This window comes from Cannabis sativa, chromosome 8, assembly GCF_029168945.1.
Source record: "Cannabis sativa cultivar Pink pepper isolate KNU-18-1 chromosome 8, ASM2916894v1, whole genome shotgun sequence".
Lineage (NCBI taxonomy): Eukaryota > Viridiplantae > Streptophyta > Magnoliopsida > Rosales > Cannabaceae > Cannabis > Cannabis sativa.
The window spans coordinates 45,613,338-45,629,458 of NC_083608.1; the positions used below are offsets into that span (position 1 = coordinate 45,613,338).

Sequence of the window (16,121 nt, forward strand, 5' to 3'; positions counted from 1 at the left end):
AAAGAAACAAATCATCACATATTAATTATTGGATATGGTAACATCAAAACATGTAATTTTTCCTTTTTTTGAGATAAACATCAAAGCATGTAATTGATCCTTCATTTTACAAAATTAGACAAAAGTCCTTAAATCCAACAAACTCAATAATTCAGGGGCAATTTTTAACGACCAAAAAAGTTCAGGGGCATGATTTGGTACATGTGAAAATTCAAGGGCAAAAAATCTAATTAGCCTAAAAAAAATAGATGCTTCTTTAGTATAGTAATTAGTGACTGACCACTTACTCGTGAAAATTGTAAATAAATTAAGAAGAGAAGTGCTAATTAAAACTTTATATTATACCATTTTAGTCAATTTCTACATTCGAAATCATATGCTGAAATATTTTTTTTTTTCAAATTTTTTTATAGCGGTATTCGTTATAATTACAACATCATCCTTGTAAATTTTTAAAACTTTTTGAATAGTTTATAATGTTGAAAATACGTTTAAAGTTTTTTAAACATGCGTGGTAAACTGGAATATCAGGAACTCTATTTTCGGTACTATAAATTATTTAGAATTTTTTAAAAAATTACATGGATGATACGTAATTATAACGAATACCGCTATAAAAAATTATAATAGGAGATTAACGGTAACACTCCTCGATTAAGAATCATCCCATATTTTGATCTTAAAGTACAATATCATTAGTGACATGATTTTTTAAAAAATAAAAAATAAAAAAGGGTTAAAAATCCCACCATACAACAAAAAGGAAAATATCTAAAAAAAAAAAAAAAAAAAATGAAACAAAAATATCTAGTGTGACTAGTCACATGCACTTTTTTGTGCCAGATTGGCAAAAAGGTAAGTGGAAGAATATCTCATTTTTATTTTTTATAGGTAAAGATCTTTACTATTTGTATGGACCCCTACATCTTATAATGAGATATTTATTTATACATATAAATCTATAAATATTTATATATTTATATATTTTTGTCCAATGGAAAAGCCTTACGTGTACAATTTCTCATCATATCTTCACAACTCTGATATTTTCTGCTTCAAACCAAAACTGAAAAAAAAAAAAAATCAAACTTTTTCTTCTCCCTTAACCTCCATTGTTGGTTCCTTAAAGCTTCAACTTTTTCCTCCAATCTTTTCGACCCTTTTTTCATTCCTCAACAAAGTTTGGATCTTTCGATTCAAACCATGTTTTCCCTTTGTGATTTTTGTTCTTCGAAGCCTGCGCTTCTCTTTTGTGAAGCTGATTCTGCTAATCTATGTTTGTTCTGTGATCGTCGTGTTCACTCCGCTAATACTCTCTCTGATAAGCACTCTCGTTCTTGGATCTGTCATAACTGTGGATTGAATCCCGTCTCTGTTGTTTGCTCGAAGAACAAGGTTTTGCTTTGCCATGATTGTAATTGGGACTCGCACACCAACTGTTCGATTTCTTGTCTTAACGAGTTAACTTCTGTTGAAGTATTTTCTGGTTGTCCATCGGCTTCTGGGCTCGCTTCTTTTCTTGGATTGAATTTAGAATCTGAAAATTCAGTTGATTTGAGTTCTGGGTCTGATCAAATCCAGCAAAAGTTTTTCGTTTCGAGTGATGATGGGTCCTCTGCTACTTTAAAGAGAAGGAACGAGCTTTGTGAGCAGTTGATTGAGATGGGGAAAAAAGATCTGCTGCGAGTGGATGTAGATGTTGCTCAAATGCGTCCTAGGACTCCTCCTAGTAGATGTTCTCAACAGGAGAACATAGATGGTCTTGTTGGACAGAAGACTGATGGTGATGAATTGAGGCATGAAACTTCTTTTGCATCTTCAGTTGTGTTACCAACGAGTTTGGACCTCAAACAGGGTGATTCAGTTGCTGAAGAAGATCATCTTTGGGATTATAATCACACCTATGATTCTTCTCTGGTATGTGCCAAACCAAAAATTATGAATTTTATTGTCTTGTTAAGTTTATTGCTATGCAAGTCAATTTTGAGTAGCTTTGTGTACACTCTAAAGTTGCAGAGAATCTGGGTCTTGTTTGCCTTTAAGGAATGTTTGATTATAGCTTTGAAAAAGGGTATTTAATGATTATTTGGTGAAACTACTCTCGTGCTCTGTAGTAATAAATAAAGGCAATTTGATGTTAGTAATTGCTAAATAATTCATGAAATGAAATACCGTTTGGTATCTAAATACACACATGCACATATATATTATACTTCAATTTCAGGAAGGACAGCTTCACTTAAAGCAATGGTATATAATTTTAAAGTCACAGCTGAATCATTGGCTTGAAGTGGCTTGTAAGAGTAAGTGGAAAGTTATATATTGGTGAAGCAATAATGCTGTCCTTGGTTAAAGATGCATTCTTTGGTAGCCATTTATTGTCGCCAGCTAACCAACTTTCTCTCATGTCTAATATCCATTTTTATGTCAAGCACTTCATCTCTTAGATATCATTGTTGCTTAAATACTTTCTGGATATTACATCTAGTTATTATATCATCCTTTTTGACTCTTGCAGATATGGCACTTTCAACTGGAAGACTCAAAAGATTGTGAAGAATCTTGTTCAGAAATCACAGAAATAAATAATCCTTGTTCGTTAGTAACACCCAAGTATGAGGTCTCTACTATATACGAAGATACTCTATCGGAAAACGTAAGCCATTAGACTGACATATCTTCATGGCATTCATTAGACTGAACTGCGTAAATCTTGAAAATATTACCAGATGAAACCAATTCATGTGAAAGGAAAATTCATAAAATTGCTTCTCTGCATATTAGCTACTTAAATCATAAAATTTAAGTAACAACCAATTATCTTCATATCCCACTTGGTCTTTGCCAAAACATATTTCGTTTGTTACTGATAAGTTTGACTGAAATCGAAAATTGCAGGACCAACTATTATCAAATTATGCATCCCAACTTGGAGAGAACACAAATGATCAGTCTTTAGGATTTGAAACAGAAATGGATTTGGATATACCTGAAGGTTGCAATAGCCCCAGTTATGTCCAGGACTCAGGCCATGAAATTTTGCCAATGAGTGATCCCACTAAAGGGTCTAAATCTATGATGGAAATGGAGATGCAGGCACAGAACAGAGGCAATGCCATGTTACGATACAAGGAGAAGAAGAAAACAAGAAGGCAAGTACTCTAATCCTATTCCCTTAAGCTATTACTATCCAATATTTTAGTTATTTGATTAAATGTACTAATACTTCTTTGATAAACTTCGAACAACAGATACGACAAACACATTCGTTATGAAACAAGAAAGGCGAGGGCTGATACTAGAGAACGAGTGAAAGGCCGGTTCATCAAGTCAACTGAAGCTTCCAACGACGCATAGTAAGATAATAGTGTTTCAAGCAGTGCTCATCGCCCCATCCCCTATGATAAGTTGTACCAACCATACCATATTGATTATAATATTGCAGCCTTCTTGGCTCTCCATCCTTTACACCTGTACATTCATCTTCGATTGTAGAAAAAGGAAAGAAAAGAAAGTAATATATAGCTAGAACAAGAATTTGTATGTGTATCGAATTCAACCGGATCAGATCTCGTATAGTTTTCCAAATGAGAGTATTAGGGGAAAAGGAAAGGTCATTATTCCTTACCTACAATTATGTTGTATAATTTTGTTTTAATTTAAATGAATGGTGTCATTATATATATGACAACAAGTGCTTTTATAGCAGCAATTATGGTAATGAATGAATGCTCAAACACACCATGAGTGGTGAGAATAAGCAAGTTACATAAGTGGTTTTTTGGCTAAGTTTAAGGAGCATTTTGAATTAGACACACCATCTGCGGAGCCAGGCTGTGACCATCTTTGGTAACATGATTGATCTTAATTAACATTGATTATTACTCCCATGCATATGCTGAATAATGGCTTATTCAGATCTATAATGAGGTTTTCACTCCAAAAAAAGATGAATCGATAATGAAGTTTTGTGGGGGTGGCAGGCAGATTCATTCACACCCACTTAAACAACTTGTTCATGTATTCCTATGTATCTATGTATGTATATATAAGAAAAAAAAAGAAGATATTTTATCATATGTATAAAGTTGACCATAAATATCACATCAGAAGATATTAGATTCTATAGCTTTTTTTTTTCCTCCTTTTCTTTTCATTCTTGGATTGTACACTGTAGTATTATAATATCTAAATAAATTATAAATCATGAAAAAAATGAAATTTTTGTCTTTATTCTTTGTTTGTGTCAACTAATACCTAGTAGTGGAATGTTCTTAAATCTTTTTTCTTTTTCTTTTTTTTTTTTTTTTATGATGAAAAAAAGTATGAATCTTAAGGAGCAAAATTATTGAGCCTCTCTCTACTTTAGCTGAAGATGAAGATTAGTATGTAACGAAGAGTGAGATATAAGAGTGATATCCCAAAAAGTGAAATGGATTTATCTTGCCAACAGAAAAAAAAAAAAAATTGTATTATTATTATTATTATTATTATTGAAAATAAATAAATAAATTGAATAAAAAAAGTGAGACTAGGGTGGCCCTTGCCTGCACACGGATAAGAACAGCTGTCAACGTGGTACAACTTGAATAGGTGGTCCCTACCTGATTTGGCATTTCTCAATCTCCACGTGTTGATTTTTCATTGCGTATAAGACTTTGTGAACTGTGAAATGTGTTTCACACGAGTATTTTTTCAAGATTTATAACGAACTGATCCGCCAGTTGGATAAAACAAAATAAATAAAAGCCAAACCCCACCCCACACCAAGTTTTCATTTTTATATAATAATATATATTTTTGTTTTTAGCAGTTTACTCTAAATTTAATTTTATTATCAATTAATTCTAAGTTCTAACATGTAAAATTTTAGTAATTTACTTGCAGTTTTTTATATTATTTATAATTATAATTTGTGAATTTTGATAGTATAAATTGTACCAATTGCAATATGTTATATAACTCTTTAACATTTCTCAATTAAGTATGAAACTTTTTATTTAAAAAAAATAATGAAAAACATTACAAACTTAACAATTCACTAACTTATTTCCCACGAAAAAAGGTTGAAACTTGAAAGAGTATTTTACTAATCTCAAGATAAATTCAATGAACAACAATACAAAAAAAAATCTCAACTTTGTTAAAAAATTATAATAATGATATTACTATTACTCTAATGATCATAATACTGGTTTTTTTAATAGTTATTATTGATTGAGGAGTTGATAATAGATTATTTAGATTTCAACTACACTTGCCTCCTTTAACTACGGAGAGAGAGAGAGAGAGAGAGAGAGAGAGAGAGAGAGAGAGAGAGAGAGAGAGAGAGAGAGAGAGAGAGAGAGAGAGAGATTTGTACGTATAGGCCATGTGAAAATATGTCTTGGTTCTTGAGCTCCCTCTCTCTCTCTCTCTCTTACTGAGATGCCCAATATATTAGCCACATTTGATTATTTGATATTCATCTTTGTAACTTGACAGCTATCTCTGCACTCTCCTCTCTGTAAAACCAGTGAGTCTTTCTTTCAGAGATTGTCTTTGTTTTTCATAAATATCTATCTATCAATATGTGTGTGTTTATATATCTATATCATCAACTTGTCAAGCATTTAATATAAGATTGGAATATATGTAACATCTCAATTAATGCTTATAGCCCATATGTTTTCTACTACTTCTTCTTTTGCAGTTGATGTTATATAGTTTGATGATTACTTTAATGGTGTAAACAAAAGAAGAAGAAAGAAAGAAACAAGACATGGGTTGTGCTGCTTCTGTATATGTTGTTCCATGGAAGAACAAGAAGAAACAAAGTATTCCTGAAGTTGTGATATTTGTACCTTCATTGAAAATACCATTACAATCTGATCTTAAAAGGCCACTTAAAGGGTTGGTCCCAAAAGATCTTGCTGAAAGGTTACAATCTCTTAGGAATCAGATTGTGTTAGTGGCTGATGACACAGGTTTCTTTCATCTCATTCTTATTTTCTGTTTGTTTACTGGGAAAATTCTCTGTTTTTACTTTCTTTCTAACTCTTGTTACTGTAGATGGATCTGCTGTAACTGAGCTGAGAAGAGCATTGGAAGAGTATTTGTCTTTTCTTAGTGGACTTACTAACAAAGGTGTTTGAATAATTGTCTGAAATAGAACACCCTCAATTTTCTTTTTCTTGTTAGTTATCATTGTATTAACAATATTCATTTATGACAACAGAATTTGGTCTTGAAGGATTGATAGAATTCAAGTGGAAAACTTTACAAGATGAAAGACAGGTATGATTGTCAAAACAAACTGACTATATATATTAATAAGTGGGCTTTGTCTGAGTTGAGTGAATCATTCAAATTTTATTACTAAGCAGGAATTGAGTGTAGCAAATTCTTGGTTTGAACTACTATCTATGATTCATATGATGGCTTTGCTGACCTTGGCTGAGGCTGATTCCTTGATGATCCCTAAGGATTATGGATCAGGAATAAGAGTTGTATCTTCAGGTCCATATTGTTTCATATTTGGCTTCATATATCTTTGTTTCAGAGTTGGTGATCTTAACTTGGTCTCCATCTCATTGCAGATTGTAAGAGGGAAGCTGTTGATTTATTGCTTAAGGCATCAGGGTACTTGGAATTCTGTGTCCGGGATGTACTGGTTAGGATACCACAAGATATTAAGTATGTTGTTATGAAAAGATGAAAAATGAATTTAAAGTATGAATGATCCATTTGAAACATTTTGACACAAAACTATGTGTGGTAAACCCAGGAACAGATTGCCCATGGATATGCAAGGTGGGGTTTTGGAGGCCATTTCTATTCAAGCTCTAGGCCAGGTATTTATAACCAGGGTGTTTGAGTCTTACCATTACTGTTACTGTTGGTCAATTTATATATATGTTTATGCATATATCTGAATCTTGATGATGAACACAGGGGACAGAAATTCAGCTTGGTTTAGCAGTAGAATGCCAAAAGGCAACTTTATCAGTTAAAAGAAGGTTGGCATGTGAGCAGCTTAGCTATTATGGCCAGGTCTGTAATCTTGTTCTCAAATTCTTTTCCACAATATATACATTATTATAATATTAACCTATAGATATGTTATACTGCTATGAAATTTTGTTACTTGTGGTTTTGATCAGGCTTTCCAATCCTTGTCTGGAGCATATGACAATGATCATGGGAATGGAAAGAAGCATCTTTGGTTTATCAAATGGAAATTTCTTGAAGCAAAGGTATAATTATTATTACTTGAAATAAAATACTCAAAATCTAACAACAGAAGAAAGCTAATCTCTTTTTGCTTCATAATATAAACAACTCTTTTACTTTGGATTACCAGGCAGCAGCATACTACTACCATGGTCTGATCCTTGACAAGGGAACTGAACCATCTTGCCACATCAGCGCCGTGTGTTGTTTTCTCGCCGCGGAAGAACTTTTAGTAGAGAGCAAGAAGGCCTGCCTGACCTTCTGCCTTGCAAATCCAGTGACTAGGTAGGTTGGTCTTGTTGTGAAATAGTTTCATAAAAGGTCTAGTTTTTTGATATTAACTATAAGAATAATTTGCAGTAAAACCTTTTATGTTTTCATTTTTATACAGTTAACTTCTCTTTTTTCTTTATGTATGAAAACGTTACCAAATTTAAGGGAGTATTGGGCGTGGTAAAATTGGTCGGAGACCTTAAATTTGCTAACGTTTTCCTACATAAGGGAGTAGAATAAAAAATTAACGGTATAACATTTAAAAATATAAGAGGGTTTGACTGCAAATTGCTCTAACTAAAAATGAAAATCCTATCTGAATGTGAAGGGCTCCACCACTTTGGGGTGTTATGAAACATTTGCATCAAAAAATCCCAGAAGTTGCATCAAGGAAGTCACAGATGTATGGTTACCTCTTAGAACAAGAAAAGTAAGAAAAACCCTTTATTTGAATATTTTCATCAGTCATTTTGAACCAAATTACTTAAATTGGTATTTACACACACACATATATATGTATGCAGGGTTCTCCAACAATTACCAGATTTACCAGAATTTCAACTTTCATTAACACCTGAAGACTATCAATTGCCTGAAATTGATTCAGCTTGGGACAGTGAGACATGGGAGACAGAGGAACATACCCTGAAAGAGCATCTCAAGGATCTTGAAGAGGACAATGAAATCTAATGATATTATAGCTATAAGCTCTGCTATCTATACTCTCTCAGTGTCAGTGGACAACATTCTTCTTATACAAAAAAGTAACTAATAATCAATATGTATCTATAAGATGAAAAATGAAAAAAAAAAAGTCGCAACAAGCTTAATCATCACTCTCTTTGTGTTTAGCAGGTGTTAAATTTGTTCCAGTCTATATATATATATGACAGTAAGATTTAGTTTGTTATCAATGAGAGGGTTAAAATTGAGATTAAGCTTTATATTTTATCAACTAAGTTAATTATTAATTATTAGAAACATTTTACATGAACCACCAAAATCAAACATAATATGAACCACTATTTATTTGTTTTAAAAATGTTTTATATTTCATATTCATTATATATATTTTATTTTTATTTTTAAAATTAACAAACTACATCAACCTATCTTATATACTTAATTTTTTTAATTTTTTTTTATATGTGATTAAAATATAATTTAAAAATATTATAAATTATTTCTATCAAATACATATGAATTCATACTTTGAAAAAGTAAAAAAAAAAAATATATAAAAAATAAATTCTATATAACATAAATTTTTATATATTTATAATTATAATGAAGTAGATTATAATATTATTGTTATTATTATAATAGAATCTTAATAATGCACAATATTTTAAAATTTATAATTTACTAAACACTTGCTAAGTTTTTTTCCACATCTATTACAGCTGTTTTTTCTCATAGCACAACTACAACTATTTTCCCCTACAACACAAGTAAACCAAACTGGTCCTAAGACAATTTTAACCACTAACTTTAGGTAAATTTAGGTATATCTACTTATAATAGGTATATCTAAACCTCTCACAACAATGAGTTATAATGGCTAGAAACTAAAAAATAAAATAAAGAATCATCCATAAAATACTCTCCATTAAATGAGCTAAATTAGCTAAGGAATTTATCTAAGCACTATCATTCTCTAAATATAGCTATACACTATTCATTCTTTTAACTTATTTTATTATTATTTTTTTTTTGATTAAAGGAAAAAAAATTATTAATTAAAACAGAACAAATGCTACACAAACTAACATCTACAAAACAATAAAAGAAAGATTTATTTACATGTTACAAACAAAATAAAAAATTTGTTAGTCACTCTTAAAGAGATTTCTCCTATTAACAAGTAGTAATCTCACTTTAAGCGTAACTCTAATTAAATTATTCACATAAAAAACATTTTTATTATTTTATTTTTTTTCTTCCTTTTTCTTTTCTTATTCAATCATATTTTTCATTTAAATAAATATATAATATTTAAAGTAAAACATAAAGAAGCTAACTATTGTATAATGTAAAAATTTGAGACGAAAAAGAGAAAGTAAAATTTTAGTAAAATATTTTTAAAGATAGAGTCGAAAAGCTAATTGGAGTGCTAAGCTCAATCTAGTTTTTGTATAAAGGGTTAGAAAACCTTAGATGAAAGTAAATTTTCTATTTAATTTGTTTGATTGATGAGTTTTTTCCTTGGAAAATTTTGATTAATCAATGTGGTTTATAATTTTGAAAATGTTGAAGGACATGGACATCATTAGTATTGCTAAGAGCATTTATGTTAGTTTTTTTACTTTTATTTTTTAAAATATATTATCAAAACCTCATTTTTTTTTTATTATACTTCAAACTTTTATATTATACCTTTTTCAATTTTTTTTTTTTTTTTCTATATCACTAAAATATTATATTTTATAATATATATTTATTATTTTAAATATATAATATTAATATATACGGACATGATCCACATATAAAATAAACAAAAAAAATAATAAAATAATAAATTTAAAAACTTCTGTACATGTGGAGAAGTACTATTTATTGCATTAAAAGAAAATATAAAATAACTCATTATGCATGCTATTAACTTATCTCTTCTCTATATTGAAGAAAAGCTCATTTTGTAATGTGAGTCATGTTCTTAGAGTATACATTTGCTTAATGCATTTCCTCTTAGATAAATGAGGAAAGGTAGATTCGGAAAATTAATCTTATTTTAAACTAAAGAAACTTAACCTGGTTTCTTCTATTTTATTGAAAAAAATTATTCTTTTTGTTCTGATTTGATTAAAAATAATAAAATATCTTCAAGTGGGTTAAGCTAGCAACATTACTAGTTGTCTATATTGTTGATACTCTTAGCATGGCTATATAACTAAATATTTAATGTTACACTTTTTAATTTAATAACTATTAAAAAAATACTACCAAACAAATGTAATGGAAATTAATATCAATGCTATTTTTATTAAGCTCTGGTCATTCATTTAGTTTCGATATTAATTACTCTTGTCATAATTGAAGTAGGCAAATTAGAAGTAAAATTGATGCACATTAAAGTTAATACTAATAATAACCACAAAGTGGGGACTGAATGCCTAATATCAATGCTTCAATAAACACATTTTTTTTTTCCTTTTTCATTTTGAAAAAGCTGTTGAAAATGACTTAAAGAGAACCTTCATGTACTGATTTATTTATTTTCTACAAACACAAATTTAGAACTAAAAGGGTAATAATAATAACAAAAAGAAAAGGTTGGTCCACACCAAATTTCCTTATTTCTTTCTAGCAATTATAACATAACTCCATTGCGCAGGCCATTTAAATTAAAAGGTACCACCACATCTACCACCCAAGTCACCGCTAGGAGAAATGGTAAGGGATATCTTATAGTACTGCCAAATAAAATAGTATACTTCTATTAATACAAATTAATATCCGTCTCATATATTTTAATTTAATAAATAATATAAAAAATTATTAACCACTTATAATACACCACTTCAATATAGTATTAGATATCATAAAATACTTGATAGTAATTTTTTAGAAAAATACTAAAAAGCACCAGCATTTTATGTAATTATCATTATTGGTACAATTAAGTATTGAGTTTCATATAGTTTAATATGATAACTTTTAGGGAGTATCACTAACTAATCGTAAAACAACATGTTTAGAGATGCTACGACTGATGCCTAATAACAATACTCAATTCTTTATTATTAACAATGCCACATAACAAACAAGCTCTATAACATTATTGTAAAAAAAAGGGTTGGGTAACACCATTAACTACACCGACTAAAAATTAATAAAACTGAAACATTTTATACAAGAGAAATATTTTTATATATTATGATATTTATTTCATAGGCCACAAAAACATAAAATAACATAGTTGAATCAGTCATTCAGCTGAAGGATTCTGAGACTGAGTAGGTCTGAGTTGGGTCCATATTGTCCAATGAGTTGGACGAGTCATGAGACGATGAGCAGAGAGAAGAGTTAAGGTGAAATAGGCAAGAAAAGCCAAGTAAGAAAGCATCACAGCCACCATCATTCTATTGCAAAATTTGGGCACTTGCTCACATACAGCTTGCCACGTCATGTGTACTTCCCCGTGCCGCCCCACGTACCCTATGGCGGTCGCCGCCGCACATCCCGCCACCACCAACACCATCATTACCTGCAACAATATTTAGGTTCCATCTCAAAATTAATTGTTAATTAGTAACAAAAAAAGTTTAAGAATTTATATATTTGTAATTAATTATTTTTAGTATTATAAAATGTTAAATGTAATTTTTTAATATTATCTAAACTAATTGACAGTGAGTGGAGTAATCGAAACATAAATTTACTTACGGTGTCATGCACAAAAAGCAAGAACAACTTGGTTTGGAGTGAGTTTGGCTGAGAACGCTTCAAGAGACCAAAAAGAAAGATCAAGGACAGTAAAGATGAGACACACAATACTGCATCAGCACCAACCAAGAACCTTTTAAACAAAAAGAAAAAGGGATTAATAGACTTAATTAACAGAAATTAATAAGGTTTTTAAAGGTGTTTAATTAATTAATTTAAGTAATTTTACCTGAAAGCAGAGGAGTAAGAGTAACGAGCTTTGAACTGAAGACCAAATAGTGAGATGGTTTGTTTATCAGTGAGTGTAAGAGAAATTGCAGCCAAGGCAAAAACAATGGCTAAGCTTCTGAGACAGATTTGAGCTATGAAAATACTACTACGTGATGAGCTTGATGATGATGAGATTGGAATTGTTGTTGTAGATTTCTCTTCTTCTGATGAAAGTGGATTCTTCTCCATTATTTAAATAATAATAAAGCTTATTATTAACTTAATTTCTATGAGAAAATAACTACTCTTGTTGATGAGTTGGGTTAATTTATATATATATATATTTATAGTGAAAAGATATATCGAAAAAAGAGTGGACTTGGAACTGTATATAGACCAATGGCGGTACACGTACACTCGTCTCGTCACATGGGTCTCGTTGTTCCCGATCCTATTTGCAAAAGTTTGGTTAATGGATCGGGTCGGGTTTGAAACGGCCCATCTAAATTTCATGCATGTAATTGTAAGAATGTATAGTAAAGAAAATTTTATAATAGTATGCATCTTTCGAAAATGGGTGTATATATTGATTCAATTTTTTGTATTATAATATTTAGATAGTTATAATATTAATTTTTATATTATAGTAATTTATAATATTTATAAATTTTTTGAAATTTAGAATAATTAATCGTACTATATTACATGTATGTCTTTTTTATTTTATACGAGTACGAAAATATTGTTTAAAATATATTATTAAAAAAACACTGTTATTGAAAATAAAAAACAAACGATATTACTAAATGAAATTTCTATATTAAATCACAAATTAGATCGTTCTTTTTAAGATGTTCGCAGTATTGCTTAGGGATGTGTAAATATTCAAAAAATTATCAGTTTTTCCTAGAATAAAATAGTCCAATCGTCGTATAATATATCGAAATACTACTGCACTCATTAGCAAACCGTCGAATACACCTTAAATAATATTACTGCTCAAAATAAATGGAATAGAAAAAAAAAAAAAAAGGCTGTTTGTAAAAATAAATATCTCTTTCTTGTTGGCTATTATATAAAGAATTCTAAGAGAAATTAAACAGTAAGAAAATTGTTTTTTTTTCTAATGAGGGAGGTTGAATTGGATCATGACTGAATAGACTGCTCTGTTGACCATTTAATTAAACATGTTTAGAAAAACTGTGTTAATCAAATAAATAAAATATTAAATAAAAATGCACACCACACTAAGACTCAGTCCACCACAATATCTTATCTATATATAAATATTGTTATTAGGTATTGGTGTCTAGTAATACTTTCTTAAAATTAATATATTAAACTATATAAAATCTGATATATATAATACATGTTGTTTATCATTTCTTTTTATATATTGCTACATTAAGCACTTTTGTATGATTTGCTGGACACTTGGCAGGTTTGGAATTGTATTTTGAGTAGTGATATATATAACACTACACTCACCTCTTGAATTTTAATAGGATCCACTTGTTTTGCTTTCTATTAACCAATAAAAATAAATTATTAAAAAGATTACTTGATTAAATCACATTAAGCCAAGTCACATCGTGTCTATAATAAATGAGATTTATAAGTATAAGAGTGAAATTTGTTACAAAAGTTTTATTTTCATCCACAAAATTATAAATTTACTTTAATATTAAAAAATTCAACTTAAATTAATTTTAAATAATAAATCTTAATATTTTTTTTTAATTTTCTTTTCCAATTTCTTTTGTATTAATTTCAGTAATTATTTAAAAATTTTAATATATTATTTTATTTTATTTTAATAAGATTTCATATAGTTTTTTATTTTAATTTTTTTGTCTTAATATTGAAGATATATTTTAGTTTTAATTTTGTGTATGTATATTTTAAAAATATGAGAAAAAAGATTTTTTTTTTTTAAAAAAAAATTAATATAAATTAAAAATATATATTTTATAGAAATAAAAATAAAAATAATAAATAAGATACAAATAAAACTCCCCAATCTTTTTATTTTATTTTTTAGTTTTCCTTACCAAGAAGCAATTTTGTATTAACTAAGAGTATTTAGATGGTATATGATTTTTTATATAAAACAAAATTGTAAAGATTTATTTTATTTTATTTTTTACATTAGTTTTTGTTTGAAAAGTATGCTACACAGTTGCATTTATGTTGTGTCTAGGAAGCTCTCCATGTTTGCATTTAATTCTCTGCTTGTAATAAATTGATGAGTAGTTGTTTCGTCGACTATTTTTAATATTTATTACGCTGTTGCTTTTTCTTAAAAAAATTAATTATTTGTCAAAAACAAACTACTCTTAATAAATTTTCACTTAATCTTTCTTTGGACCTAAATTACTCTTAATAATAAATAAATTATTTTTTAAAGCAATATGCTAATGGAGCGTGGCACTCTCATTTTTCCTTTGTATTTTATTTGGCCAATTTGAATTATTACTCTTGAATTTTGATATATACTAAATTATTTTTTGAATATTTTAAGTCATTAGAAATTCTCCAAAACTATTTAAATTCTTGAATATAAGGACTTTTGTCTAATTTTATTAAAGAAAGTCTAACGTGGATGAAAATTTAAGGAGATAATTTGGTACATGTTAAAATTCAGACAACATAATTTAGTAGATAGTAAAATTCAGGATGCATAATTTAATACATGGACAAATGCTATATTAGTGAAATTGAATAAAAATAGACAGAAGTCCTTAAATCTAACAATTTCAATAGTCCAGAAAGAATTTTTAACGGTTTGAAAAGTTCACTAGACATGATTTAGTACATGTCAAAGTTCAGAGAGCAGAAAAATCCTAATTAACTATTTTATTTTGCAAAGAATTTCATCGAAATTTAAATGTAAGCCTAACTTCATCAAAATTAAATGTTAGCTTATTGAGAATTTTATTAAACAAAGACTACCCTCTCTATAACATCAACTAGCCAATTATGAATTCAGATTTACGAACATTAAAATTTTGAACCAAGTCTAAAACTAGCTGACACAGAAATTATTCATTTTGTTTCTCAAAAAAAAAAAGTTATATTATATGAATATAGTTTTTGGTGTTATTTATTCATTAAATTGTTTTTCCTTCTTCATCAAAAAAAAATTGTTTTTCCTTTAATTTTAAATTGAGTATCAGCTTAAAAGCTGTACACAAATATCCTCCTCTACAATCACTGAAAAATTACCAATTCGGATCTTTCCCTTTTCTTTTTCTTCTATCTTCTTCATGTTTCATTAATAAAAATACAACAATTGTTATAAAAACTATTATAAATAATATAAAATAGGAAACAACAAAACAAGAAAAAAATAAAGAGATAAATCGAAAGTAAATGAGAATTTTCTAACCTTGAACTTCTAATTATATAAAAAAATATGGCTAGAAAAATAAAAAGTTAAATCGATGAAATAAATAAAAATATAATAGTATTTATAGTAATAATTAATTTGTGTGATTTAGACATTTATATGTATAATATTTTATAATAACAATTTATATAGTGACACGTGGACATTAACCTGTCACATAACGGTTAGATACTTACGGAAGTTCCACACTAGTGACGGAAGATATTTTTATCGCGAAAAATACATCTTAGGTACTTATCTGCTACTCGGCATAAAACTTAAGTATTTATGCCGTAAATTATTCATTTTAGTATCATATTATTTATGTTAGTATCAATTGATTATTTATTTTTCAATTTTTAAAATGATAGAAAAAATTTCACCTATATGCAATTAATTATCCTACACTGTTAAATGAGATAAATAGTCCTAGACAGATGAGATTAACTGAATTAGTTATCCAGACCTTGAGCATGTCCAAATATTGGGCTAGACAAATTATACAAATTTAATCTAATCCAATCGTGCGTACCAAACAGACCTTAAGAAAACTTCTATGGAAATAGCTTTAGAAATTATCAAGTCTTAAAATTTCTAGTAAAATACTATACTGGTAGAAATTTAGTTGTCACAAAGTGAGTTTAGACATTTA

The 16,121-nt window shown here is 28.6% G+C and overlaps 3 protein-coding genes across 3 annotated transcripts; 2 read left to right on the forward strand and 1 right to left on the reverse strand.

Annotated features, from left to right (window-relative positions):
- The first annotated feature begins 994 nt into the window (after nucleotides 1–994).
- LOC133029979 (zinc finger protein CONSTANS-LIKE 15-like) lies at nucleotides 995–3,708 on the forward strand. Its single transcript, XM_061102070.1, has 4 exons — nucleotides 995–1,917; nucleotides 2,519–2,656; nucleotides 2,899–3,152; nucleotides 3,252–3,708. Exons 1-4 carry the CDS (start codon nucleotides 1,204–1,206, stop codon nucleotides 3,355–3,357), a joined length of 1,212 nt encoding a protein of 403 aa, XP_060958053.1. The 5' UTR covers nucleotides 995–1,203; the 3' UTR covers nucleotides 3,358–3,708.
- A 1,660-nt stretch (nucleotides 3,709–5,368) lies between these two features.
- Nucleotides 5,369–8,423, forward strand: LOC133029980 (uncharacterized). Its single transcript, XM_061102071.1, has 12 exons — nucleotides 5,369–5,515; nucleotides 5,693–5,966; nucleotides 6,052–6,126; nucleotides 6,218–6,276; nucleotides 6,366–6,498; nucleotides 6,579–6,675; nucleotides 6,767–6,833; nucleotides 6,934–7,032; nucleotides 7,143–7,235; nucleotides 7,343–7,497; nucleotides 7,814–7,915; nucleotides 8,010–8,423. Exons 2-12 carry the CDS (start codon nucleotides 5,762–5,764, stop codon nucleotides 8,173–8,175), a joined length of 1,251 nt encoding a protein of 416 aa, XP_060958054.1. The 5' UTR covers nucleotides 5,369–5,515; nucleotides 5,693–5,761; the 3' UTR covers nucleotides 8,176–8,423.
- A 2,775-nt stretch (nucleotides 8,424–11,198) lies between these two features.
- On the reverse strand, nucleotides 11,199–12,444 carry LOC133029981 (CASP-like protein 1F2). Its single transcript, XM_061102072.1, has 3 exons — nucleotides 12,101–12,444; nucleotides 11,872–12,004; nucleotides 11,199–11,692 (listed from the first exon to the last, which is right to left on the reverse strand). The coding sequence occupies exons 1-3, from the start codon at nucleotides 12,328–12,330 to the stop codon at nucleotides 11,414–11,416; spliced, it is 642 nt and encodes a 213-aa protein (XP_060958055.1). The 5' UTR covers nucleotides 12,331–12,444; the 3' UTR covers nucleotides 11,199–11,413.
- Nucleotides 12,445–16,121: the final 3,677 nt, after the last annotated feature.